Genomic DNA, 26,307 nt, shown 5'->3' on the forward strand with positions numbered 1-26,307 from the left:
GCCTGTAGACAATGATGATGACAAAGTAACAAGCATACTTAGCCACCATATTGGACAGGAACATTTGCATGGTTTTAAGAGAAATCATTTTTGTGCAAATTGATATGAAGACTTTATACACTCATCCCCTTATGTCTTTCTGAAGAGTGTACAAATTATTGACAGATATACTTTTGCAGATTTCTTAATGCAAAATCAAATTAGCCAATACTTCTTTGTCATCAAATAACTGTTGGTCTGCTTTAAAGAACATTAAAGCTAATGAAGATCCTTCCATGGCTTTGGTGGTCTTTAGATCTGGCTCTCACAAAGCATCTTACCACAAGCCTTTCTGGAGTTATGGAGTAGTCCTGCAAGGTTGCTGTTTTTTAGTAGTTGAAATCAGAAATCCTTGGCCCAGATTTTCTAGAAATTAACTCTATTAGTATAATCTCTGATTTCTTAACATAAAAGAGACTAGCACTTTCAACATGCTGTAAAATACTCATTTGCAGTACACCACTGTATACAGTACCATCGGTTTAAAGTGAGGTTTAAAGTATCATCTGTTTGAAGTGAGGTATCTTTGCAGTATCTTCATGGGAAACATAAAATACCCTTTTTGGCATATTCACAATTCCTGTATTTCTATATGGAATCTAAAAAACTGCTGTGTTCTACTTTCAAATGTACATTTTTAGTATAAATCTACCAACTATTGATATAACAGATGGATTATATTTCAGTCTAAACCACTAGGAGCAGTATATTCACCAAAAAGAAGTTTGCAATCTGCTGTACGTGCTGTCCTGTGGTTAAAGATCTGTCGTCTCTAAAGTTACTATCTTGGCATTTTTTGTGAGATCCAATATTTACTTAAAAATAAAAGCCAAAGTTGTCATACAGAAGCTTGGTCTAGATACTTTTACACGTTACACCAGTCTGACTCAGTTCTGAAAAAATACAGCAATCTATTATGTCAGATAATGGGCAAACATGCACACCTGCTAAAATACCAAACTTTATAACCTGACATTTGTGCATAGATACTACCTTCTAGTTAAGGCCAATTAGCACTGAAAAGGAGATCTTTCAGTATAAGACAGTTGCAAGCACATACATATACAAGTTACTTCATTTTGTTCATAGGGACCCTAATATAAATGTATGAACTCTAATATAAATGTGTGGAAGAGAAAATATTTTAACTATTACTCAAACTCGAAAAAAAAAGTCCCAAATTTTCCAGAGTGATTTGACATCCGAAGGTGAAGATGAATGCCTAAGATGCCTCACTGACAGTAACTGAGTTTTTCCAGAGGTACCACTAAGCACTTCTTTGCATGTTGGGCTCCTAACAACATGATACTCCCTAGTGTTCTCCTGCATGTCAGCTTTTTCCTCAGGTATCGTAAGGTCTTTCATAATAACTTATTAAGATCTAAGACTTTCATATTATTCATATTTCTTATTAAGATCTAAGTCTTTCATAATAACTTATTAAGATCTAAGACCATGTGTTAAAATCCCCAAAATATTTATAACAGTATGCAATACCTAAACAGCATTTTTTCATAGAAAACATCCAAAATACTTTGCAAGACAGTGTACACATTATCTTCAAATGAAATTTTTTACTCACTGTAATGCAGTCAAATGTATGACACAGAACTGCCCTACACTGCACGGCTACAAAGGATTCAGAAACCTTTCTACAGAGTATTTTCAAATTTACCGTCTGAAGTACAGTACTGCACTCTATTGGATGTACTTTTATAATTGTTAGTACAGAATAGTGAAATATGAACAACTGGACTGGCATTTTAATGCTTGTAGCACTTCAGGCTGGGTTTTGAAATATTTTGCTCAGTCTTGCAGTCTTGTGATAAATACTCAATTGTAACACCTGCTAAAGAATTCCAAGAAATAACTAGAAATATTTTCTTAAATGGCAGAAGAGGCTTTTTAAAATGTTCAGCGATGTTCACAATGCTTTTTTAGGTTTTCAGCTTTAAAGTACATTTAATTGAAACATTGCGTGTTGCACCTTGATTATGACAGCACCTAAATATATCTATATATATCTTAACATATCCATATTCCTGTCTAAATGTTAAGCAAGTGACACATTCCAATCAACCACCGTTCTGCTACTGCTTCTGCCACTGCTATGCCTACATACAGGGCTAAGTCTGAGACCAGTTTCAGTGGGGCTAGTGGAAATTTTAAATGACTTATGTGAATAACACAAAGAAGATCCATCTGACTTTATCCACCTAAAACTCAAGTATTTTGTCTAAACTAGTCATCTAGGCTTCTTTTTTGTTTCATTCAGACAGGTATCTCCAGAAGTTGACTCATGAGACAGCTGGGGATGAATCTCTCTGAATTAGTTCATCTAAGCGCTTCACTGATTGCTGAGGGAGCCCAAGTCACCTAATTTCTTTAGCAAACTTAGGTAAGATTACCTCTATCCCAATTTATCTGGTATTTCAGAGTGACAGAGAACCCCAGGAATTGTCACGCTGAACTAATTCCTCCTGAGTTAGGTGGGGATTGGATTGGACACTCCAACAGCAAACAAAACTCCAGAGGACTAGGAAAAACTGGGTCTGATTTAACATTATTTCCTGTTTCCCCTAAACAAATACATTGAACTGGCTCCCTACCCTTAAGCTACTGGCACAAACCAGCTAATCAAATAACATTGCGGCAGAGGTCACAATCTAAGTCAGAATCACAGCATAAGAAAAACAGACATATTTACTATTTTTTTCCTGATTTTAAACTTACAAGTAATCAGGGTGAACATTCTTCTACCCCAGTTTTTTTTTTTTTTTTTCCAATAAAAAAGGTTTTTTTTCTATATCAGAACTTACTGCCGTTTTGGAGGGGATTGTTTTTCTTCTAAATTCAATAAAAAAGTGAAACAAATGTCAATAGTGCATGCTTATCTTTTCCTCTCTCATAGAATGTAAAAGACTAATTACTATCAGGTTGCTAGGTATTTTTCATTTTTTAGTTTTCAGTCTTTTTCCAAATATCATGCCTTTTTCAAAGCTAACTTCTTCACATTTTCCAAGGTTACTGGAAAAAATGTAACTTCTGCCACTCACTTTTCCAAAATTGCCTATACTTGCAAAAGTTATTGAAAAGCAAAAGGTATCTGAGACAGATTGAAAAAGCATTTCTGAAAAATCACATTAGTATTCACTTAACTGTTCTGTGGGGGAAAAAAATATTTAAGAGCCTTAGGGAAACTCTTTCTAAAATTGTTTTTTTAAGGATATGTGAGACCTAATGCAAAAAGTCAAAGTTTGTCAGAGAGTAGCTTTGCCCTTTTTCAACCAGGTTGCCCATCAGACTTACATAAGCTAACCACTGTCTAACAAGGGTGAGATGCTTAGAAAGGAAAGTGACCAGTCAACGGAGTTTGGGGGTATAGTATAAAGCAACAACTCTATTATTATTTGTATATCTTCATGTAACTGTTCTTGTGATAGTTTTCTTAATGCTTCCCAGTTTGTTAATCAAGATTAGGTATGCACCCCTGGACCAACAGACCCTCATCTTCCTGAAAATGCTTATGACCTTTCCAGGCATATAAGCCCTGGAGGACTGAAAAGCCATGCAACTGCGAGGGCAGCTGGACTATTCAGCACTAAATTCAGTAAATAATGAAAGCTTCCTCTCTCTAAAGCTAAAACTTAAAAACAAAGGCTAGATATCTATCCCAAGAAATCTTAACGAGGCAGATTACAGAAAACATACCCCCTTCTGAAAACCAGTCCCCACCAAAGTTGCTCAATCACAATATAGAAGCACTCCAAGCCACTAGACACATTTAAAACACCTCGATCAACACGTGCACAGCTGCAAACCGTTAAAACATCTCTTATGGCCAATTGACACAACCAAATGACAGAAGCAGTGAAAGATATAGAGCTTAGTTATTTGTTATTGAGGCTGGCAATAGGACAGAAGGAGCTGGGATGAACAACACTGGGATCTAACTGAGGAACTGTCTTCAGGCATAGTGTGACTCCTCTTCTCTGACACATCCAAACTTGTCTTCGGACAATGAAAAGAATTTGTGATTAGCCTTTTCTCTTCAATACATAAGAACACATTGCTCTTTGATACTATTGCTTTGTATTACAATAGTGCCTAGGAAGGAGGATTTCCTTTTGCTTAAACAAAAGAAAGAATCTCTTTGTGAATGAGAGTTTAAGACCTTGCTCTTGCATTGGGATGCACATAGAAAAAATGCCATAACTGTGAAAAAGATACTGTAAGATGCATTTTCAAACTGAATGCAGTAAGACTGATGATAGGAGATCATGAAGATGGAAGGAAGCAGATAGTGGTAAGAAAATGTAATTATTAAGTCAATTCAACCTCATTTGATTATTTCTAGCATCTAAAATTTTTCTGGATTCTGTACCTAAATAAATACATACCACATATCCTCAGCAGCTGTCTACTATCTTTTTTAAATTGGCAGTTTTCTATAGATACAGAAGCTGGGAAAAGTCTAAAGGGCGGATTTTAAAAACATTAGTGAAACAGGTCATTTGACCATTTCAGGGAGAAAATTCCTCTTGTATAGCATATGTAGGTCACAAAACACTTAATGTGTATAAAGGAATTCTCATTAATATCTGTCCCTGAGAAAGAGGCAGTAATATATTTTTTTTTCTTTTGCTTATGGGTTAATGAAGAGAAAAAGAAAGAATTTCTTTAAGAACATCAAGAACTTTAAGAAGTTCACACAGTGCTACAGCATAGTGCAGGTGGAAGCACAACCTGGAGATCCCATCCAAAAGCCAGTGATTTCAGGACTTGACAGACTTCCTTCCCAATGAAAGATTCTGAGCAAGATCACAGAATTTAGTAAGAGAACATTGTCAACAGTCCATACGCAAGAGACAATGGGAGGAGAAAAACAATCTTAGAACTCACAAGAAAAACTTTGACAGTGCCTTGTTGAGGAATATGCTTGTATCAGAATGAAAATGGCACAATTACAAGCTGAACAGTCGAACGGGGAAAGCATTTCCAATGTAGAAAGGGAAATCCTCAGAGGAATATTTGTAACAAGAAGCTATGCAAGCTGCCTTGGAGTCCATGGACAACTAGCTGTCATAAGTAGAAGCAGAATAAGCAATCTCTTAAAAATATTAATACTAAGAAACACGTTAATTAACATTATGAACACTCATGAGACTGAGCCTTTCCCATTGCCTCAGAGCTAGAACTGGCTTGTTATGCAGCAAGAACTGTCGTTTGGATTACAGATGGCAAATAACTGACAGAAGCATGCTTCAGGCATGCTTTTTCATCTTTACCATGCAGTCTTACACTAATTTAACTTAGTGTTTACATTTTCTCTTCACTTTACAATGTGACGTTGTAGATAGCTGCACTGTTCCACACACAGTCTGAACTGTCATATGCCGTATATGAGATTATTCTCTTTTTCTCTTGCAACTAGATGCTCAAAATGTAGCATTCTGAACCTGAACAAAATGAAAAACTTGTGTTTAATATGTCTATAGCAAAAGACATCTCCTGTGGAGATTATTATCTGACATCCTATTTAATATAACAACGGTAGCACTATTGCTCCTGAGGAGATCATTATCCTGTTTTGCTATATTTGAAGGTAGCACCTTATTCAGATCAACACCAACATGTCCCTTCATGATTGTTTTGAACAAATGTTATTATCCAGACAAAGTGATTCTTTTCCACTGTCAAAATGGTAAGCACATTTAAAATAATCATACAGTCAAGTGCCTCTGTCCATGGTAGCATTTTTTAAAAAATGCTTAAAATCAGGAGATGCTGATACAGTAATTTAGAAATCAGAAAATAATTAAAAACAACAAATGAATAAGTATTACATTTCAGAATTATTCAAGACATAAACATAAAACACCACTTATTCTCTTAGGAAGTTAATGGGAGCCCTCCAAAGACTTTGGATAGTCTTAGGCTCGTGTTCCTACCTGTGAACAGGGAAGCAGGACAGATTTCCCTTCAGGCCCAAGAGGGCTGAAATCTTTGGCATGAGTCCAGTGCCTTGTCACTTCCATTCATGGGCAACAAAGTCAATATTTTAAAGGGTAATTTGTTTGTTTAAAAAGAAATAAAGCCCATCATAAACTGTCATGGAACATATAAAAATAGGGAATATTTCTGAACTATAAAAATTGCCTGTTTGGATCATGTTCCTGGTAATCTCTGCTCCTTTTCCCCTCGCAGGAATAAATTTGATCCTGCAACCTTTATTCATATGAAAGTAACATTTGCAAATGTGCACTGAAGTCAAGCTAACCTAGCTCTTATGGGTCAGTCAGACTGTAAGCCCCTTATTCATATTGCAAAACGAATGAACAAGTCTTTCAGATGACAAAAAATGAGCCAGTTTACATAACTGTTCATCAGTGTGAATAATGACAGCAATGAGGCCATAAATTGGAGCAGTGAGGAGACTTGCTAGCATCGGCTAATTTTGTAAGTATTTTCAATTGAAAGTACAGCAAAATAAAAATATTTGGCATCGTGAAAGCTGAACTTGATGTTGCTGAATTATTTTCAGCCAGGGTGAGCAGATGCAATTTGATGCTACTTAGTGTATCGTAAAAAATATTTACTTTCTGTTTTTCCGTCTTTTATTTTGGACATGTACACACCACCAGTCAATCTTTGGCACTTTTATCTGCACAGATGTCCTTTATTCTACCTGTCTCTCTTCATCTGCATTTCCATTGTTCAGAAACAGTGTTATCCCAATGTTTCAAATAATAAAACCATGCAGTCAATTAGAATCACAAACACATACAAAAATTTAGTTTCTGTCTTTGCTTTTTGTGTTATCCAATAGTGGTCTTACCCTACAAATAAACCTGATATTTTGTTTTTAAAACTGTCAGCTAACATCTTTAAACAACATATGGAAATTGTAAGTATTCTGCAAAGACTGCAGGAAAGAGAAAGACAGAGAGAAAGAGAGAAACAGTAAAATTCAATCATCTCCAGTAATTTTTTAACGTAATCAATGGGTTTGCAGATGATTCATTAAAAAAAAAAATGATATGTTTAATCACTAAATGATATCTATTTGTAATGATGAGGTGATTTTATTGTCATCTAAAGGCCAGAGAGATAGCTAAGACACATCAAACATAAGGTGTATAGCTACCAAGTTTCTTCTGACTTTCCTGTGTTTTGGAAATACAAAAGTTTTTTAGAGATAATGAAGCTGTCAGTTGGTGAGAAGACTTACTATTTACCCATTCTTGTGCTACTGAGTAATATTAAAATATTAATGTCTGAAAACACTGGCAGTTGTATGCCATCATAATTTTCATGGGGTTTGGTTCAATTACAATTACTAAACCATTGGGATGCTCAAACTAAGCTTGATGTCTGTGTTTTAAAATCATTTAATGTGTTTTGCGCACCTATATATCAACTGAAAGATTTCAAAGGAGTAACTTTTACTGGTAAATAATAGGCTAAAATGTACAAGAAAAGACCCAAAGCCAAAACCATTGCCAGTGTGATGTTACTACACAGGGCATTTTCTTGGGTATAGCATTTCTCTAGCAAGATCTAATTTTTACAAAGCTCACAGAAATCCAGTTAGCAGAGGCATTTTAATGAAAAATCCATCTTACTGCAAGACTTTTCTAGGAAAAAAATCTCTAACTGTAATCTAAAGTAGGAAATAAGTCACTATATATGCCATCATTTGGTTTCCCTCCTTATGCCTTGCTTTGTTCTTCTTTTCCTATACATCTATACTAGTTCATCTTGTGAACTCTAGTGTCTCAAAGCATTTTTAAACCAGTGAACAAAGGGAATAAATTCAGGAAGAATGAAGGAGGGGAAAAGAAACCTCTGACCTGGTATTACCAAAAAAATAAACAAACAAAAAAAAAGACACTAAGATGAAAACAAAATAGTGCCATGGATTTACATATGGGGTTTTGATGGAAACTAGGGCTGGGTTTTAAATCAAAACTCACCATCTCAAAACCACTTCTTTTCATCCGCCTGCAGGACTTGAGGTAAGTACGTATGCGTTTTCTGGCACGCTCTTGATACTCAGGGAATTGTCGCCTGCATGAGTCAATGATAGCCTGGATCTTTTCTTTGGGCTGCTTAGAGATTGGGACCATTCGGTCCAAGTTTTCATCTACAAACAGCCTGACAAACATCTGTTGGCAAGAGGGAGACAGAGGAGATGGGTTTGGAGGGTGGCTCTCTTCTCTTCCTAGCTTCCTGTCTTTATTACTGATAGGAAGTCATTTTTTCTATCCACTGAAGAGCTTTGTAATGGGAAGCCAGAAATATTAAGCAAACAGTTCTTTAAGGGTTATTTGCGGGGGGGCTGATTAAAAAAAGACAAGAAAAGAATAGTCTATAGGATACAGAACTTGCGAGATAAACCAGAACAGATTGTGAAAATCGGCACTACTTAAGTTTCATTATTAACAATAAGCTGTGATTGCTAATCATTTTATTGAACTGACTCTCACTTTTTCTTTGTTTGAACAATTGCTTGTGTTTTCATGCATAATTACATACATTGGGAAAGCAATAGAGAACAGCTGACCACTGGAATGGTCTTCTGATAAACTAGCTACAGCCCCTTTGCATTCAGTGGGTGAACATGCACATACACACATCCACATCCACGCACACGGGCGCACACGCACACATACAGAACAAAGCTTTTTTTCCCTCACTGGTAAAGATGGCACTCTGCCTTAAAATTCTAAATAAAACATAGTAAATCTGTTGTCTGTTGGCAAGAGTTTAATGTGCACTAAAATAATAATTGAAATAAATCCTGCAAATTAAATTAATGTGCCTTTAATATTTTCAACTTACCCATAAATAACAATGTAAGAGGAATAGTAGAAGTAAACAAGACAACAAGTGCAAAAGGACTTACATTAAAAGCTTTCAGTCGCTCAGCTTCTACCCCATCTGATTCGTTAACCTTCTCAGGATCTTCCTGCTCATCATGGTCATCCTCATCCTCATCTCCTCGATTCAGAGACAGATCTTCAGCACCTCTGCCTACACTCTCATTCTTGCCAGAGTCATAGCTTGAATAGCTATGTGCAGGGGACTGAAAATAGACAAAAAGAATATGTTTGTAAAAATTCACCATGGAAATAAGGTCTACTCATCAAAAATGCTTTATAAACATTTAAAGAATTCCATGATTTCTTTTTATTCTTTGTTCAACATAAAGTGCTCATAATCCTTGTAAGAGCAAACAATTCACAATAATATTCATTTCAGTACTTCAAAAAATGTGACCAGCTGCAAATTCAAATCAATTAACAAATGAATTACCTATGATAATTACAGTTAACATGAGATCTTTGCCATACAGCCTTGTTTAACTACTACATACAGAAATTTCTTACGCAAAGAGGATTTAAGTAGGAAACATTGATATTCATCCAATCAATATGAAATATTATCAAGACCTGCAATAAGCTATTCACAACGTGGAGATGATTATGTTCTAGTTTCACTTGCAAAATCCCAGAATGAATTAGAGACCTGTAGGTTTGTTAACATTTTGAATGCTCTTCTGAGAATCATATAGTAAAACCATTTTCTCTTTGCATATCAGCATTCAGAACTTTCCCCTGAGCAGAAATTCAGCTTGCTGGATAAAACAGATGACCATCTCATTAATATGTATCCACTTGTAGGACCAAAAAGTTTTCAATTACCAAAAGTCAATACTGTGCATTTTTCCTTGCAATATCAAGACTTCAGTTACCTCTTTCCTCTGCATAGACTTCAAACTGCAGACCACAAAAAGACATCAGTAATAAAAAGCTTTCTACAACTTAACACTTTAAGATCAAAGCTTTCCCCCAGTCACAAAAAAGTATCAGAGGATATCTTCACCAGAGGCATCAGGTTCATGTTTAGGTAATTCAGAGCACAATTTTACTTCTATAATATTTTAATCCTGTAATATTTCGATATTTTCCTCTCTTGCTTCGAAGCATACTGTAGCTTATTAACTTCAGAGAGTCCTGATTCAGCTGCTACATGATGAACTTCACATACACGCTTTTTTTAGGTGCCTCCTGCCTAAATGTCACCAAAAGTCAGGAGCGTAATGCTTCAATCAAAAACACATTTCAAATACTTAAAATCACATGCCTTGATCTACATTCTGAGCTTCCTAAAACTATCTTTATTTCAAGGTATTTCACCAATCACAGACTGTAGCTGGGCAGTGAGGTAGGAGGAAAAGGCCAACAAACCCATTAATCTTTAAGATATACTTCTTGCTTTATATTCTTACTCCAACTTCTAAAAAACATCTTACATTGGTCCTCTGTACAGCATCAGTTTTGGAGTCACTCCCACACATTTCCTTGCCTTGCCTTAACAGCACTCATACTCCAAGCCTTCATTTTTTATATATCCTCCCCAGACTGTATTCTCACAGCACAAATCCCATGGAGTTCCACCTTTTAATCCCTAATACTCCTAACATGAGATCTTGCAGCCTCTCTCATCCCCTTCCTTGAGTCTCTTCACACTCTAGACAATTCTCCATTCCGTAGACCCTTATAGCAGACATAGGGAGAATGAGAAAACATCAAAAGAAAACAGAAGGGCCAGTCTCTGGATACAAACACCTTCAACAAGTAGCAAGCTCAGCATCACCTCCTCTCTTCCTACAGCCTATGACTGCACAGTTACAAAGCAAGAAATTAGCCAGGGTTCAGAATGGCAGATGTGAGATGGCATGGGAAAATAAGACTTGTGAGAGCTGCAAAAAAACCTGTTCCTTTTCATGACACACTGATACTTTGTTCTGGGAAGATGATGAATATCTACATTGTTGCCCATTCAGATAACTCTTCCTTGCAGGTGTTGAATCCATTGAATTATCAGGCTGATGGAGATGATAGGAGATGATGGCTATAACTTATCAGAGTGTCTAGCATATATAAGCAATGGTATTTAAGCTGGCCAATGGCTACCAGAAGGCTAACAGCTGCAGCCTGGTAGCCTGTTATGAAGGAGTAAGAAGAGTGATTTTCCTTGATCCTGAAGAGATTCCCAGAAGAAAATTTTTTTAAAAGAAAGTTACAATTAATTAATTGTTACAATTATTGTAATTGTGTCCAAGTGCTGTGCAGTAGAAGATCTGACCTAGACTGCAAGACTTGTTCTTTTGTACTTCTTCATTTCACCTCTTATTACAGCTATACAGCATGCAGAGGGCTTCTAGATAATCAAAAAGACATTTCATGTGCTAGGTGCCATATAAAGCTGTAGGAGCTACTGCCCTGAAGAACCCTGCTGTCTGAAACCCTTGTTCTGCAAACACTTGATTTCGCATGAGTCATTTCATCAGACTAAATCCAATTAGACTACTCATGTGCATAAAGTTAAACAGATGCAAAACTGATTTCAGTATGTACATATGTTTGGGCTGGATGCCAAGATCATAAATTATGCACCAGGATTGAGATTTGCTTTTGTGAAGGAAAGAAATTCAGGCCAAAATGGATTAGCTATGTCTCTCAAAAATGCAATAGTAATTTTTTTTTAAAGAAAGCCTTGCATAGAAAGCCTTGTCCAATGTCTTCTGCAAAACATTTGTTTCAAGAACAACTTTAGCATCTTAAATGAACTGTGGAGAATAACATACTCTGAGAAAGTTGCATGGCAGGAATCCATATTTATTCATTGTGGATTTGAAGATTGTGTACAGTACCACGAAAAAAAGGTGGTTTTTTTCCTAGCTGTTGCATCAGCAAACTGAGGGAAGAGGTTACAAAAGCTCAAGTAAGAATAAAATTTCTACCTTTTTGTATTTCTACACAGATGAATATTGAGTCCGAGAAAGACGGACTGTTTCTCTCACTTGTGTCGACCCTGCAGTTGTGCAAAGGCTGATAAGCATTTTCTTTTAGTACTCTATTAAGCAGCTACAGTGCTAAACAAACATGGCGTCAGACAGCAGAGGACAACTTTTCTTTAGTACACCCAATTGTAGGTCTTGCACTGTCCTTTCAAAAGGCTGCTCCCACCTTTGCCAGACAGGAACCTGCTCATTCAGATTCCCGTACACCTCTCAACACATAGATTTTTATGGTCCTGCAGTGAACTAAACTGGAGAAGTGATCCTAGTTAAACTGTTTTGGGTTTGTGGTTTTTTCTTCCTTTTGCCAGTCTGTTTAATACCAGGATCAGCTCTTGGCTCCAGTTCACCACCTGAAAGCACAAACCTTTGTGCTGACAGGAGAGTGTGAACATGGAAGGGATAGAGGGAGCATACATGTCTCTTGTTGACAGCAATGCAAGATCAAAGCAATCATGGAGTGGAAGCATTAGTAGACACAAGATGTTTCACAGGTGAAACCTTTGTGCTTAACAAACGTGGGTTGGAAAAGAAAGTGACAGCAATATAAAATGAGAAATTATTCAAGGAGGACAAATGAGGCCAAGGCTAAGCCCAAGAACATTGCCTCCCCCAAACATTTAGATGATTATAAAGTTGTCTTAAAAATACTGAGATGTTGATAGATATATTCTGGCCACTTTGTCCTTTCCCTTTTCTGAAGGTTCCGAGTTCATTATTTTAATCTCTTCCTTGCCATAATAAGTATTAGACACTTCTGCTTTATGAAAATGAAAGTAAAGGTCCTTGCCTAACGACCTGCTTTCAGGAGCTTGTGACATGAAATATCAACATCTTTCCAATACATTACAAGTCAGCATCAAACGTCACCTGCAGTAAGGTAAGCGTCAAATCATACAATAAAAGACCTGGGAGGACATCACAGTGTCATCTAGTTCATCTTACTGCCACAGAACAAGGTCAGAAGGTCGTTCCTGACCCATGTTTGTCTGGTTGTTATCTTAGGACTTCCAGTGACAGAAACACCATGCACCCCCCAGACAATCTGCATCAGTGTTTCACTGTCTTCAGAATTATTAAAATATTATTAACACCCACCTCTGACTTTCAGAATCAGTACTAAGCCTATTTCTTTTCTACCTATCTACTACATATCGCAACGGAGAACAGGCGTACCTGGAGAATAGAGCATTCTCTTCCCTCTTTACAAGAATCTTTCAGACATTTGAAGACTATTATCATGTCCCCTCCCCTCAATCTTCTCTTCCCAATAAATTCATTCATGCTATGAAACTCATGTTTTCCAGATTCATAATCATTCTTACTGGTCTGCTCTGGATGTTTTTTATTTGGTCTGAAACTTTCTGTAAAAGCAACTCCCAAAACTCCAAAATGTATTCCATTTGAGGCCTTTTTATGGAAAATATATTCATTTATTGCTTGACTGATTTCTAATATGCTTACAGCAGAAAAAGCTTATCACCTTATTTGCAAGATAAAAGAACACCCCATACATGCAAAAGACAGTAATGCAGAAACCCCACAGTTGCCAACAAAAGTCATGCTGTTATTTTGTGAGAAATAAAGCAGAAGTAATCCAGAACATTAATAAATATAAAGTCTACCATAGTGTCCTAATGCCTGGTAGGCTCAGACCGTGGTGTATGGCCATCAGACGTGGTCTGGAGGATGATGCCACATGAACTCATTGCAGGAGGCTTCTCCCCAGCAACTGACAGGAAGAGACTCTTGGCTATCTCGGTGAGTGTACAAAGAAGGCTGTTGGTTACTGGACCAAAAGTTATTCAGTGCCCAAAAGTTAATTACTGAGGCTGGTTATTTGTAATGACCAAAAACTGGAAAAATCATGGCTTTGTGATTTTTTAAAAATGCCAAAAGGGAACAAAAGACTCCATCTTTTCAGGGAAAAAAGCCTCTGAAGGAAGCCTAATTTTTTTTTTTTTTTAAACGAAGCTTCATCTTTCACATTTACATTACATTTTACATCTACATTTAGTTGGATAGTTTTACATTTATTTGGATAGTGTATAATTCTTTCAGTTGTTATATTAGACACTCATAAACCACAGCACTCCTGTGAGCTGAAGAGATTTGGAGATTTGAAGAGCTGGCAAGACAGTAGCACAGGTTTCCATACTGCATGGAAAGGAAAGGAGTTGTGAAACAATATTTACTGGTAGGCAGAGATGAAGACATTCTACTGGCTATTCATGATTCTCTTCTAGAAATCTGCCTCCATATCTATAACAGTTACTAAATAAAATTTTTTAATGAGTAAATAAAACTATAATCTAAAGCTGATAGAGTTCTGCTTGTCCCTTCAGTTGTACCTCCAACCCTTTCTTCCTTCTCTTTCTACATCTTAGTCTTTCCCCATGTACCACTAAATACACAAAAGTCTACAATTTCAGCAATTACTCTTGCAAATTAGGTGTGGTTTTCCGCGTATTTTCCCATGTGCTATTGTGTATACATTTTTTTATAGAAACCATTCCTATGACACAGAAAGGGATTAGAATATTCTGATGACATCAGGTTTGATTGCTTTGAAGACTTTTTTTTCCAGAATTGTCAATTAAATTAGAACTTGATTTTAATTTTTTATTTCACATTTACATTTCTAACTGATTCTACATGCGACAAGGTTTTTGCAAAAGGTGTAACACACTGGTTTTTGGTGAACTGACTGTAAGAAGCATGCATTTTATTTGACATATAAACAAAAGTTAAACGTTAAGCCTGTAAGGTTAAGGAAAATTTATGTCTTATATCTTCCCCTTAAAACTATATTTGAAATGAATATTAGATTCTTAGAGTTCCACTTTCTTTCCTGCGCAAACTGTGAATTTTCTATATTGCACGGAACTTGCCTACAGGAGGTAGTGTTTTTTTTTTTTTACATTAAATCGGTAACATATGCAATATAAATAACACAATAGAAAACGTAAAATACATTTGGCACATACATGCCCTTTTGGTATTAGAAGAGATTAAACCACGAATTCAAACATTCCTATCTTTTTCTCCTCAATTCAAACAGTAAAGCAGGAGGCATAACTGCAAAACTAAGGTTCAGCTATTATCCTAAGCAGTCTTCTTTCAGTTTTTATAGGTGGACATCCAGCCCTCTATTATTTTTCATTAATAAGCCATTTTTTCCATAATCCCTCTTAAATCCTATGCCCTTCTCGCTTCCAGACTTTACTGTTATTATCCTTTTTACACGGCCCCTTTAAACCTTCATACTGTCATGTGTGTGGAACTTTACTGCCCGTCATTTTTTTCTCATTACAGAAAAGACTGTGAAGTCTCAAATACAATTCCAGCATCTCACCATTTATTTCAAGATCCATTTAACCTCATTTTTATAAACTTGTCACACATTTGCTCCTATTACCCATATCTTTGCATCTGACTATGACCAGTTTGCTCCCCTAGTTACAGCACAGTTGGCCCTTCCAGATCCTTCATAAAATTTCACCCTTGGTAATGGGAAGGCATCATTGTGTATAATTCTGCTATTTGGAGCGTGAGGATAACAGCATTCTTAGTGGAAGAATGGAGAGCTGAAATCTAGGGTTTCATAGGTGTGACTCTATAAAAGTGTTATCTAACATGTAAAGTGTTGTGGAGTAGATTGTATAAGACATTTTTACACAAAACTTGTATTACACTGAAATATTAAAAGATCTTTTCTGTTTGCTGTGTTAACCATGTGAGCTCCAGGAAGACAACTGTTCAGTTATTTACAATAGGAACTAAGAAATAAAAAGATTTTTCTACTGAAATATCTTTGACACGGTCTTTTCTCCAGAGTAACTGTTTTTACAGTAGTCACTGAGAGAATAGTGACTGTTCCTAAGACTGCCTACTTGTTCTTTCTCAGTAATTAGCCAGTCTGTGTCATATTATCTGTTTGCTTATAACACTCTTTTCACCAGAAGCACATTTATTAGCAATAAGTAAACTGTAAATTATCCAGACACTTCCATTCCAGCAGCATTTATCTGGATAGATAGAAGTTTGGATAATTGAAAGATAAGAAATAATTGAAAACCCCCCTGAAACACAGATCTTCCTGTGATGTATTTTCTCCTTTTAGCTAAAATGTAGTCTACCCTAGGTCTATCCCCACTGGTATTGACTAACATTATTGAAATACATCACTTTGCCCTAATAGAAATAACCTCAGAAATTAAGTAGAGAGTAAAAACAGAGAGGCAACTGAGAATTCTCAGTCAAGTAGAAGAATGAAGTATATTTAGAGGCGATAGTTTAAGGAGCTTCTTTCTAATTCGTCCACAACCGGTCTCTTCTTACCTGATTCAGCACCTTCAGGAAGGCTCCTGCTCCTTCCTCAGCCATTCTGGAGGGGGAGAATTCTTGGAGGATCAGAATAAGCGTGTCCAAACCTCCCTAGCCCACCAGTGTTGAGAGTACCAGGGCAGAGCCGATTTAACAGAGCAGGAGACTTGCTTACTTCTCACAGCTTTTACTTTACAAAGTTGTTTTATTAATGACTCCTAGAACTCCTGTCACTGATGTAGGAAGACAGGTATTTTCAACCAAATACTAAAAAACCCTAGTTATATAACCCCAAATAACTGGTCATATTGCAAAATGTGGCTGCTGTGTTTTTGGCAAGAATACAATGTCCTTTGTGGGAGCTGAAAAGTCAAAGCTAAGCAGTGACAGACTCAAATAAAAGCCTAAATTATTTTTGGCATCGTACACCGCTATTTTGAAGCTTTAAAAGGATCTGACAGAGTTTCTGTGAATTTGAGAAACAGAGGCTGCCACATAGGAAAGCGCCATCACAAACTTCTGGATTTCTGCAAACCGTGAGCCAATAGAGGATTTAAACATTTCCTATAGGACACCCAAAATCAAACCAGAAGATCTGAATGAAGACGTTATACTCTTGTAAGAGCCTACATTACTAAAAAAAAAAAACTACCTTATTATCAAAGGTAAGGAAACTTCATGAGTGGTCTCCTAAGGACAGCATTAGCATACTTTGCAGGTACTACCATAGCTCTGTGAAGCCAAGAGCCTGGGAGTGCCCCGTGTAGTTCTTGTGCTTTTGTCAAAATGCATCAATCAAAAACTTCTATTGGAAAACTACCATTTATAATTTTTGGTGAAATTTTGACATTTTGCCAAGAACCTTTACAGTTTCCACCCAGATTCCACAGCCTTCCATTTGTAAGGGTTTTTTCTTTTTTGTTTTCTTTTTTAAATGAAATAGTGACAGGTTATATGGGGGTTAGGGAACATTTTTCTCATGAAATATACTTCAGTGACTACTGAGGTTCACATTATAGGCAGGTAGTGAGCATTTTTGACCACCAATTCTTTGGTCAATTGTTAGAGAACTGGCTGGTAAGAGCCACAAACTACTTTGCAAAAACATTGGGCTATTAATTTCTTCTCGTTCTATTTAAATTGAGAATGAAACCTCTAATGTAGGCAACACATTTAGGAAGTAACTAAGATGGAGAAGACCATCTTAGTTATATGTGATATAAACCTGAATATCACAATGACAATCACAATCTAAGCCTCAAGACTCTCACCCCTCTTTTTGCAGTCTGTCCTCTTCTAAGTGACAGAAGAGTAAGACATAACCGAGCCTGTCAGCAGGGGTACAACAGTCAAGTTTCGTAGGAACTCTCCTGCAAAGAAACAGCAGAACCCCTGAAAAAACTCAGTCTATCCTTCAAAGAGCCCACTTACTGGCCAGCAGTGCTAACCACTGTTAGAAAATATCCCAAACTGCTACTAGCTTTCAAAACAAAAGTAGTTGCTGAATACTACAACTGCCGTCATGGCCTCTGAAGTCTGACTTAGGTATGAAGTTATTGTCAGCAGGAACTACAGGAGTGAAATAATTTCTTGAGTCGTATTTTAAGTGTCCTAAGCTTACTGTTTCATTTCTTAGGGGTATCTTTATGTGGGGAAATAATGTTATTGCAAATACAGAAGAGCAGGGTTACTTGTCAACATGGCATCATCACATGCTCTATTTTAATCTTAAGCACATTACTGCTGGAAAACCTAAGTAGAAGAATCCCCTTCCTCACTTTACCAGTGAGGAATACAAACCAGGGAATACGAAACACGTGCAATTCACTGATTTAGTCATGGGCCCCTTGTCAAACATCTACAATGAACTAGACAATTGCCACAATCTTTGTTCTTTTTTCTTTCCTCCTTTGCTATTCCTTCTGTTAATGCTCCTTGATTCAGTTTAAACCATTTTTTTCCAAGCTGCTTTCTCCTAAAATCTTTCATTCTTTTCTTTCCCTTTGAACTCATTATGCCTTAGTTCTTATTGCTTCATTCTCTTCTTGCATTGTTCTCTTGACTCTCATACTATTTCCTTCACATCTTCCTCAGTAAATTTCTCTCTGCTCCCTCTTGCTATAAATTCAAGCTGTGATACCAAAAGGGTTCAATAACCTGTTTTCTTCTTCAATTGCAAACATGAAACATAAGGCTATTTTCTCGAATCCCAAAGCATGAATCTACACTGGGAAATTATGTGCTTATTTGTGAACAACATCCCTTGAGTCTACAACTGTCAGCTACAGGTGAAGCCCTTGCTAAGAGAACTACAACCACAGAGAACCTAAAGACTTTGTACCTGCCCCTTTACCCCACCACCTTTTTCTTCCTCTCACTCTTTACTATGACAGTTTTCTACTCCTCCATAGCATCTCAGGTATATGCAAGCTTTTTCTATCTGCAGAGCAATGTTCCCAAGGAGCAAACACGTTTGCAGAGTTCAAGTTATATCAGGAAGTCAGGAGATAAGAATTTTTTTTTTGACACTTACTTTCACGCTGCTCCCCTGTCTCTGTGTATCCCAGGAAAGCTGGAGATGGAAGCTATGCAAGAGGCTTCCAGGTTGTACAAAGTCTCAAAAGAAACTTCCAGAGAGTAACAGCAGAGACAGAGGTAAGGATAATAATACGTCAGCGCTGCAGGGTTTGTGTGTCACAAGAGCAGCAGCAGCAAAGGAGAAGAGCACTTGTTTTCACTAGGTAAAGAGAAAGAAAGCAACAAAGACGAAGGATGCCTCTGTCCTGTTCTTGCCAGGACTTTGGCAAAAGAGTGCTATTTGAGGTCCAGCAACTCAGCAACTCCCTGTAAAGTCTGCCTAAGGCTACGCAGCAGCTGGACTTATTAAACACATAGTTACGTGCTGAGCTGTGGACCTCTATTTTCTAATAAGGAAGGAGGAGCAGCATTTTTTATCCTAACTCATATGAGTAAGAAGAACACAGTGCACAGAACAAAAGTGGGAAATAATGAGGAACTAAAAATGATGATCGGGACAAGAGAGGAAAATGGTTTAACAATGGACCCTTCTTGGTGCGCTCTTTCTGAATTTATCGTAAGCTTTTCCTTGCACTGATTTCCTCTTCCTACTTCATTTCTACACAATGACATTTCAGAGGTTCTCCCACCTTTCTCCTTTCCAGTCTGAGCATAGCAGAAGCGCAAATGTTTGGGAAGGAGATTAAAAAACAATTAGTGGAGACAGTGGAGGAGGGAACTCCAACCCACCTGTCTCCATCATTTGAGACAAATTTAGGCTCTCCCTCCTTCAATTTGTGTTGCTCAGTCACTACAGTCATATGCCAGAATAAGTGAGAGGAGACAGTCCTGTCACTCTTTGTCTTCTGATCATAAGAGTCTGACCGATCATTTACATCTTCAGAAGTACAGATTAGAGGAAAAAAGACAGTAATGGTAACATATTGAGAGACAGACTCATGCAAAAAACCAAAACCAATTGATTAATGACATGCATGCAACCCAAAATAATCTGTTCAGTACTGAACAGCCATTTATAACTGATCCTGATAATAAGATGACATGTTAAAGATTGATTTCTTTGGGGAAAGCTAGGAATGCAAGAGAGGCATCACACAAATTTGTTGCATATGCAAGAGAGGAGCATATTGCTTACAGAGAAGTATAGGGCACAACTAGAGAATGAAGGACTAGCTTGTTCTTGCTTTTCCTTTCTGCCTTTTGCCTCTATCTGCTTGTAGCAGCAACCTTTTTTTTCTTTGCTGAGCTTTATAAAATGTCTCTGGAGGTAAATCAGCTGGATTGTTAGCAACTAGCCCTGGGAGGCAGAGGCTAATTGCCTTAATTATTGCTTAAGGGCCAGGTGGGGAGATTTAGAACTTGAAACCAATCAAGAGGGGACAGATGAAGATGGGGCTCCTGAACTGGGGGGGGCCTGTTCTGGTTTGCAATAGTCTGAGTGACAGGGGAGCAGCTGAGATGTCTGTAGATGAAGCTGAGGGAATAGATTACTGATTAGTTCCCCACTTATCTACCACAAATAAATCTTTAGACTGATTTCCAATAAATGCCTGTAGTTTTACCCTCCTTGTTTAGGGAAGGAGAAATAAAGCATTTATCATACGAGTAAGCCAGATGTATTGCTTGAGGTTAGCACATGACAGCAACTGTAAGAATATTGCAGGAGAATTCCTCATAAAGGCAATCTCTACCCATTAGTCCTCCATACCAATGCATCCTTAGGATTGATACAAAAAGAGCACCAAGAAACAGAAACAACAAAATAAACTTTCAGTCCTAAAGCCACGCTGGCTCTGCTCCTGCTAAAGACACATTCTGACATTTTGGGAGTGGGGGATGGAGGACAATATTATAAAAAGCATTTAAGATGACTCCCAAAAGAAAAGGCAATTCCTGATCAAACTATTCAGGGAACCAATTCTAGCAAACAACACAGTTGTGTTGAAGAGCAAATGCTCCTCCCGAGAAGAATCAGAGAGATCACAGTAGCTTCCTAAATCCCTACCAATATCATTAAGTATCTCTATTGGATCACAGCTTTCATGGTACCATCCTGAAGAAACCAGAAACGCTCACTGTAATCCATAAGTTTGCCTGCTCAAGATGGTACAGCACTTTCTATCTTGTACAAACACTAGTATATATTTGATACAAAAATTACCTAGAACTTTTGGGTGGCCTGGTTATAAATGAGCCGTGGGATTTTATACGCAGCCTGTTAAACTCCCAGACTTGTGAGAAGAGAATCATCCTCCTTCTTCTGGGATAGCGTGGCATAGTGTAAGCTCCCAGAACAGCTGCTGTTTGGAAAGGAAACGGCACTTCCGAACTTGACTCCGCGCTCCAGTAGTCTCTGTGATTTCTTGTAGTTGCATAATCTTTGTTTACTGCAAAATGTTTCTGTCGTATTGGTACTTAGAGCTCAGTTAGAGGGAACCATGCAGCCATCAAGCAGCACGGAAGTTTCCAAGATGATCTAATAGACCTGGTCTGTAAAAGCTCAAACTCATTTACAACAAACAATATTTTTAGCTTCTATTAGGACAGATAATTTCAGTTGTAAATGCTAGAGACCACTTTGTTACATGCGTTCACTTCAGCTTACTAAATCAGTGCACAAGGCTCAACTCTTATCACCATCCAGCAATGGAGAATTTCCCTAGCAGACTAGAAAATCCTATCTGGCAATATGCCACTTCCTCCAAAAAACACATTCAATCCACATTGTTGTAGAGAAAGAGTTCTGGGAGGAAAACCAGCTAGAAGTATACCAGAAAAATGGAATAAATCAGAGCAGACAGTGCATTTTCTCATATTGATACCACAACTCAACGCCTGACTATGGAGCAGTGACCAGCTGTAAAAACTGCTTTGTATCTTGCTCCAACCCAAATGATTTAATCTTCCCCCCCCACCCCCCCAAATTCAGGGAAAAGGGATTTGATCCTATATTAAGTCAGCTTATCGCGTGAAGAGAACTAGCTGAAAAGTTCAGATCCAGATCTGAACTGGCCTAAAGCTTTAAAAGTTTGTGTCCGTTTCTATTTGCTTTCTTATGTTATATGATTACTACTTTATCCTTAGCTTCCACAGATGAAATTGAAAGAACAAAGGGGAAAACAAAATAGAATATATTTTTAAAAATCAACATAAGTCATCCATATGTCTAGTTTAAGAAAGTGGCCCCCCTCTCATTGTGCAACTGCCTACACTGTGTGCTCACCCATTCTCCCCTTCCAGAGAGTTCTACCTGAGTTCAAGACATGCAGTGCTGTGATCTACAGGCTAGGAGATCCTTTTGGAGTATGAATGGGGAACATAACCCTCATCTGTTGCATTTTACTAAACCCAAATACAAGATGCACCGAATGCGAGGGACAGGAGAGTTTTCTGTGAACAGCCCCCGTCATTGTCACTGGAAGTAGCATTGACTCTGCTCTCTTGTGCGGCCAGGCCACAGACCAGGAAACCAGTGAGCAGGAATTAATTTTAAAAACTGAAAGGAAAAGATAACTTTAGTAAAGTTCCCCTTCCCTAGCGAGTAACCAGATTTAATGAACCTAAGTAGAATGATCTCTTTTGCACATACACTATCTGTGCAGTCTTTCCCTTCGTGTGCCAGACCTGCTGCATGCATCCAGCATCATCAGCTGGCGCTGGCATCCCTGCAGCTCTCTGAATTTTCCTGCATGAAACTTGCTTTCTGCCCAGTGAGCTGCCTCAGGGACAACTCAGAGCTGATTACATAGAGCAGAAGGTCATGTGGGGTCAAAAAAGCACCCATATACCTGACGCTGGTTTAGCTGCCAGGATTTGCACTGTGATCTATGTACCAAGAAAACATCAAGGGTTTTCATCCCAGGATCTTCACAGGTTTCTTATGATTGATTAAGTCAACAGTGTGTGTGCGAAGTATTAGGGTACAGTCTACATTCTGTGGATTTAAAGATAGCTGCACAAAACAGAAAACAACCTCATCTGCTCTTCTTGTCTTACTGATTTTTGCATGCAAGAGTTTTTGAGATTCCCTGGTGTGCATCTAGAAAGCATCTCAGTTGGTTATCTAGATAGGCACTGGACATTAGGAGCCATGAGTCTCTAAATGTAAGATTTCTCAATGCAACTGTGATTCAGCTCACCAGAATGAATTTGCAGGGGGTTTGAAAAGGCCACAGTATACTTATTTTGTAGCTAAAGGATTATAGGCAGATTTTCTAAAATCCAGACAAAAACTTTATGACTCAGAAAATGGTCCCCAGATAGAAGGCTTCCTGAAACACATATGTACCAGTGCAATTTTTAAAGGTATATACACCACCAAGATGTGCAATGCCAGAATTTATAAACCAGCAATGTTTACTTGTCTGTAAGGCAACATCTGTAATATTACTTTGTATATTTTGCTTTCCATTCCAACTTGCTAAACTACCTGTCAATCTTCTAGTCAACAAACAGGATTTCCTTTTGTACACACTGGGCCTACAACCCCTACAGTAGGGCTCTATTTGAACACAAGGATCTGTTCACGTGTGGCATAGGACACTAATAGCTTTGTTTTCCATTATTAAAAAGTAACACCACACAGGCAATGAAAGTATATAGAAACTGGTTTTCTCTGGTAAATATGACCTCTTCAGTCTTGTCAAGAAATTTTGCAACTCCAGTACTACTATTTTAAATTAATGCGATTGTCTGGGTTCAAGCTGTTGAATTTTTCTATGCCGTAAGTGCTTTCAACAGTGCCATAAGCAACAAACAAAATACAGGGATGTGACTCATTCTGGCAGCCATAGCTTATCTCTACGAGTCCTGTAAAGGAGTAGCTTTAATATCTGCTCAGTGAGTCCTATACAGAAATATCCAGTATATTATACTTAAACAGGTTTATCTTCAAAAAGTAGAAGGGAAGAAACCTGACATCCTATTGACTTATGTCCTAGATCCCCAGGTCCTCACTGGCATGCCTTCTCCACTTCACATCTCTCCCAGTTCTTATAGGGCAAGAGTTCTGCCTCTCAAAATGAAAGGCCCTTATGAAAGCAGTAATCTGGGTCTTTCTACTTGAGTCAAATGCAGATTTTCACAGAACTTGTAGCAAGTCAACATTGTCAAGATTCCTACCTTATCAAATTAGATTGAAACTTGTCAATAGTTTCAAAGGTTAGGCAGGGACAGACAAACTGATAGAGCATAAAACACTTCCTTAGGAAACAAAATCAAGGCAATGATCAGCACCACAACAAACATCTTTTCACATTGATAGAATAAACTGCACCATATGGATAGCAAACTGGTATTTTTTCTGGATAAAACTTTTCTTGTAACCAAGATTTTAAAAAAACATTTCTTACCTGGGACATGAGTAAAACAGGAAGAGTCTGGCATAAAATCTCTAAACAACACTGCATCTAAACATATTTTTATGGAAAGTCATACTTTGAAAAGATCTAACAAGTATCTTGCAAATTCTTGCTCTAGGTAGAATGAATTTCAAAATGGTATGTGGGAAGTCTCCATACAGAGAAGAATCCCATATTTATTAGCCACTTCCATAGCACTTTGAGCATGTACTATTAATTTTCTGGATATACGTACAAGTATGAATATGTTCTGTGGCATTATTATGTAGTTCATAATACTGAATAAGGCTGGGAGATAATCTTTTTTTTATTTATTTAATATAATTTAATGTCACAGCTTGACTGAAGGCAAGAAATATAAAGTGATTGTTATACAAAATCTGTTGAAGGCATGAAATAACTTTCATGAAAATGATTTAATAAGGTGATGTTCTTAAAAAGATTCAACTTTCCAAGTAGCTACTTTCATTTAACAAGCCTACGAGAGGTTAACTAATGTATGAAGTCATATGTCTGCGCACAGCCACATTCCTTATAACGCACTGCCTTCCAAGGCCCTGCCTGCTCTTAAGACATTATGTGTGACAAATGGACCATCCAGTAGTTTTTAATTGTTAATAAATTCTGCATTATATGCTTAATCAAAGTTCTGCAAGTTTTAAGACAACCCTAGCTTTCTTTAAAACCACAAAAACCCAAGTTTATAAGCTGAAAGCAAAAATTTCTACCATTTACCATTCAGCCTTCCACAAGTCAGGGAAAAAGATACACAAACTACTCTCCTTAATAGCGTTATCAGTGTAAGAAAACTACAGAAGAGCTTACAACCTTTTTTGCCAGACCACTCCCTTTTTACTACCTCAGACTTCTCGATTTGCAAAAGAATTCCCTGCAAGCCATTCCTCAGACAAACTCCAGAGGGAGGATGAAGGAAGCTATTTTTTCTTCAACCTTCCGCTTCAGGATGCTTTGCCAAAAGTGGCATTACAAAAAAATATCACTGGAGTCTGGCAGGTCTGCTCTCACCTTGCAAAGAAGGTGGAGCAAAATCATCCTGTTGCAAGACTTCAAAGTCCCAGGGAAGCTTCTGTTTTGATCCCTCACTACTCCTCACCAAAGGCTCCTCATTGAAAACTAACCACAAGAAATTATTTCCCCTACTACCACTCCCAAAATATTTTTTAATATGTTCATGTTAATATGTTAAATAAGCAAATAATCCTTATTTATCATCTCGTTAAAATTAAGAAGCAAGTATAGTGTAATTGCACACACACCACAAAAGGTGTTGAAGTGTTGGAAAACTCTCTTCTCAAGAGGAAACTACACTCACTATTTCCAAGGTCAATATTTCAGTAGCTGTTTTATAAAAAGCCTTGAAATAAACCTGAAGCCTATTTATCTTCTCTTTTTTTCTATTCTTTGTGTGCAGATAAATCAGCCTCCAACCCGACACTTCTTGAGTAATGTTTCTACGATGTATTTTTGTATTTTTTAATGATTTTTTGATCCTAAAAAAAAAGCAGCACTGGTCAGTCCTAATGACCACAGGCAAATCCATGGTTTGGCACATCTCTGAAGATCTACAGCTGACAGGAGGATCATGGGACCAAACTTAAGGCTTTACTGCCTTATGTTTTGCAGAGCTCATGTTTCACAGGCTTTAAATAACTGCAGCTATGGAAACGCTCTTTATCCTTAACTTTGCGCACCAAAAATGGTTTATCTTGGTTAGTGCTTCACTTGATCTGATCACTTAAAACTGCACTGCCCTCAATTAACTAATTCAAGGTAAGAACATGTTTTTTTCTGAAGGATGAAAGGCTTTAGGTAGGATTAGTGAGGCCCATTAATTTTTGAAATTAAATGCCATCCTTTTGCTTTCCCGTATCTTGGATTCTGCATTTCCACCAAAGACAGAAGTAAACATCTCTATTGTGTAAGATAGCTGGGTGTAACCTGAGCACAGCCTATGGAAATTTGCCCTTGCAGAGTTAATACAAGTCCTCCCATGTGAGATAGGAATGGACTCTGAAGCTAACATGTCATTTTTTACCACTGCCACTTAAAACCCTCTTACATTTTCTGTCATTAATCCATACCCTTGTCAGGACCTTGAGTGCACTATCGGGCCTTATTTTTTCTGGCCACCTCCCCTGGGACCTCCACCTCTGT

General features: G+C 37.5%; 1 protein-coding gene across 1 annotated transcript in view; it reads right to left on the minus strand.

Annotated features, from left to right (window-relative positions):
- LOC104078810 (nucleolar protein 4-like) overlaps positions 1–16,294 on the minus strand; it is a 56,012-nt gene extending 39,718 nt beyond the window's left edge. The window contains exons 1-3 of the mRNA XM_009580591.1: positions 16,250–16,294; positions 8,948–9,127; positions 8,016–8,207 (exon numbers count right to left, since the gene is read on the minus strand). Of these exons, the coding sequence (XP_009578886.1) occupies positions 8,016–8,207; positions 8,948–9,127; positions 16,250–16,294 (417 nt within the window). The remainder of the gene's footprint in view (positions 1–8,015; positions 8,208–8,947; positions 9,128–16,249) is intronic.
- Positions 16,295–26,307: the final 10,013 nt, after the last annotated feature.

Source organism: Fulmarus glacialis, unplaced genomic scaffold (genome assembly GCF_000690835.1).
Source record: "Fulmarus glacialis isolate BGI_N327 unplaced genomic scaffold, ASM69083v1 scaffold9646, whole genome shotgun sequence".
Classification (NCBI taxonomy): Eukaryota; Metazoa; Chordata; class Aves; order Procellariiformes; family Procellariidae; genus Fulmarus; species Fulmarus glacialis.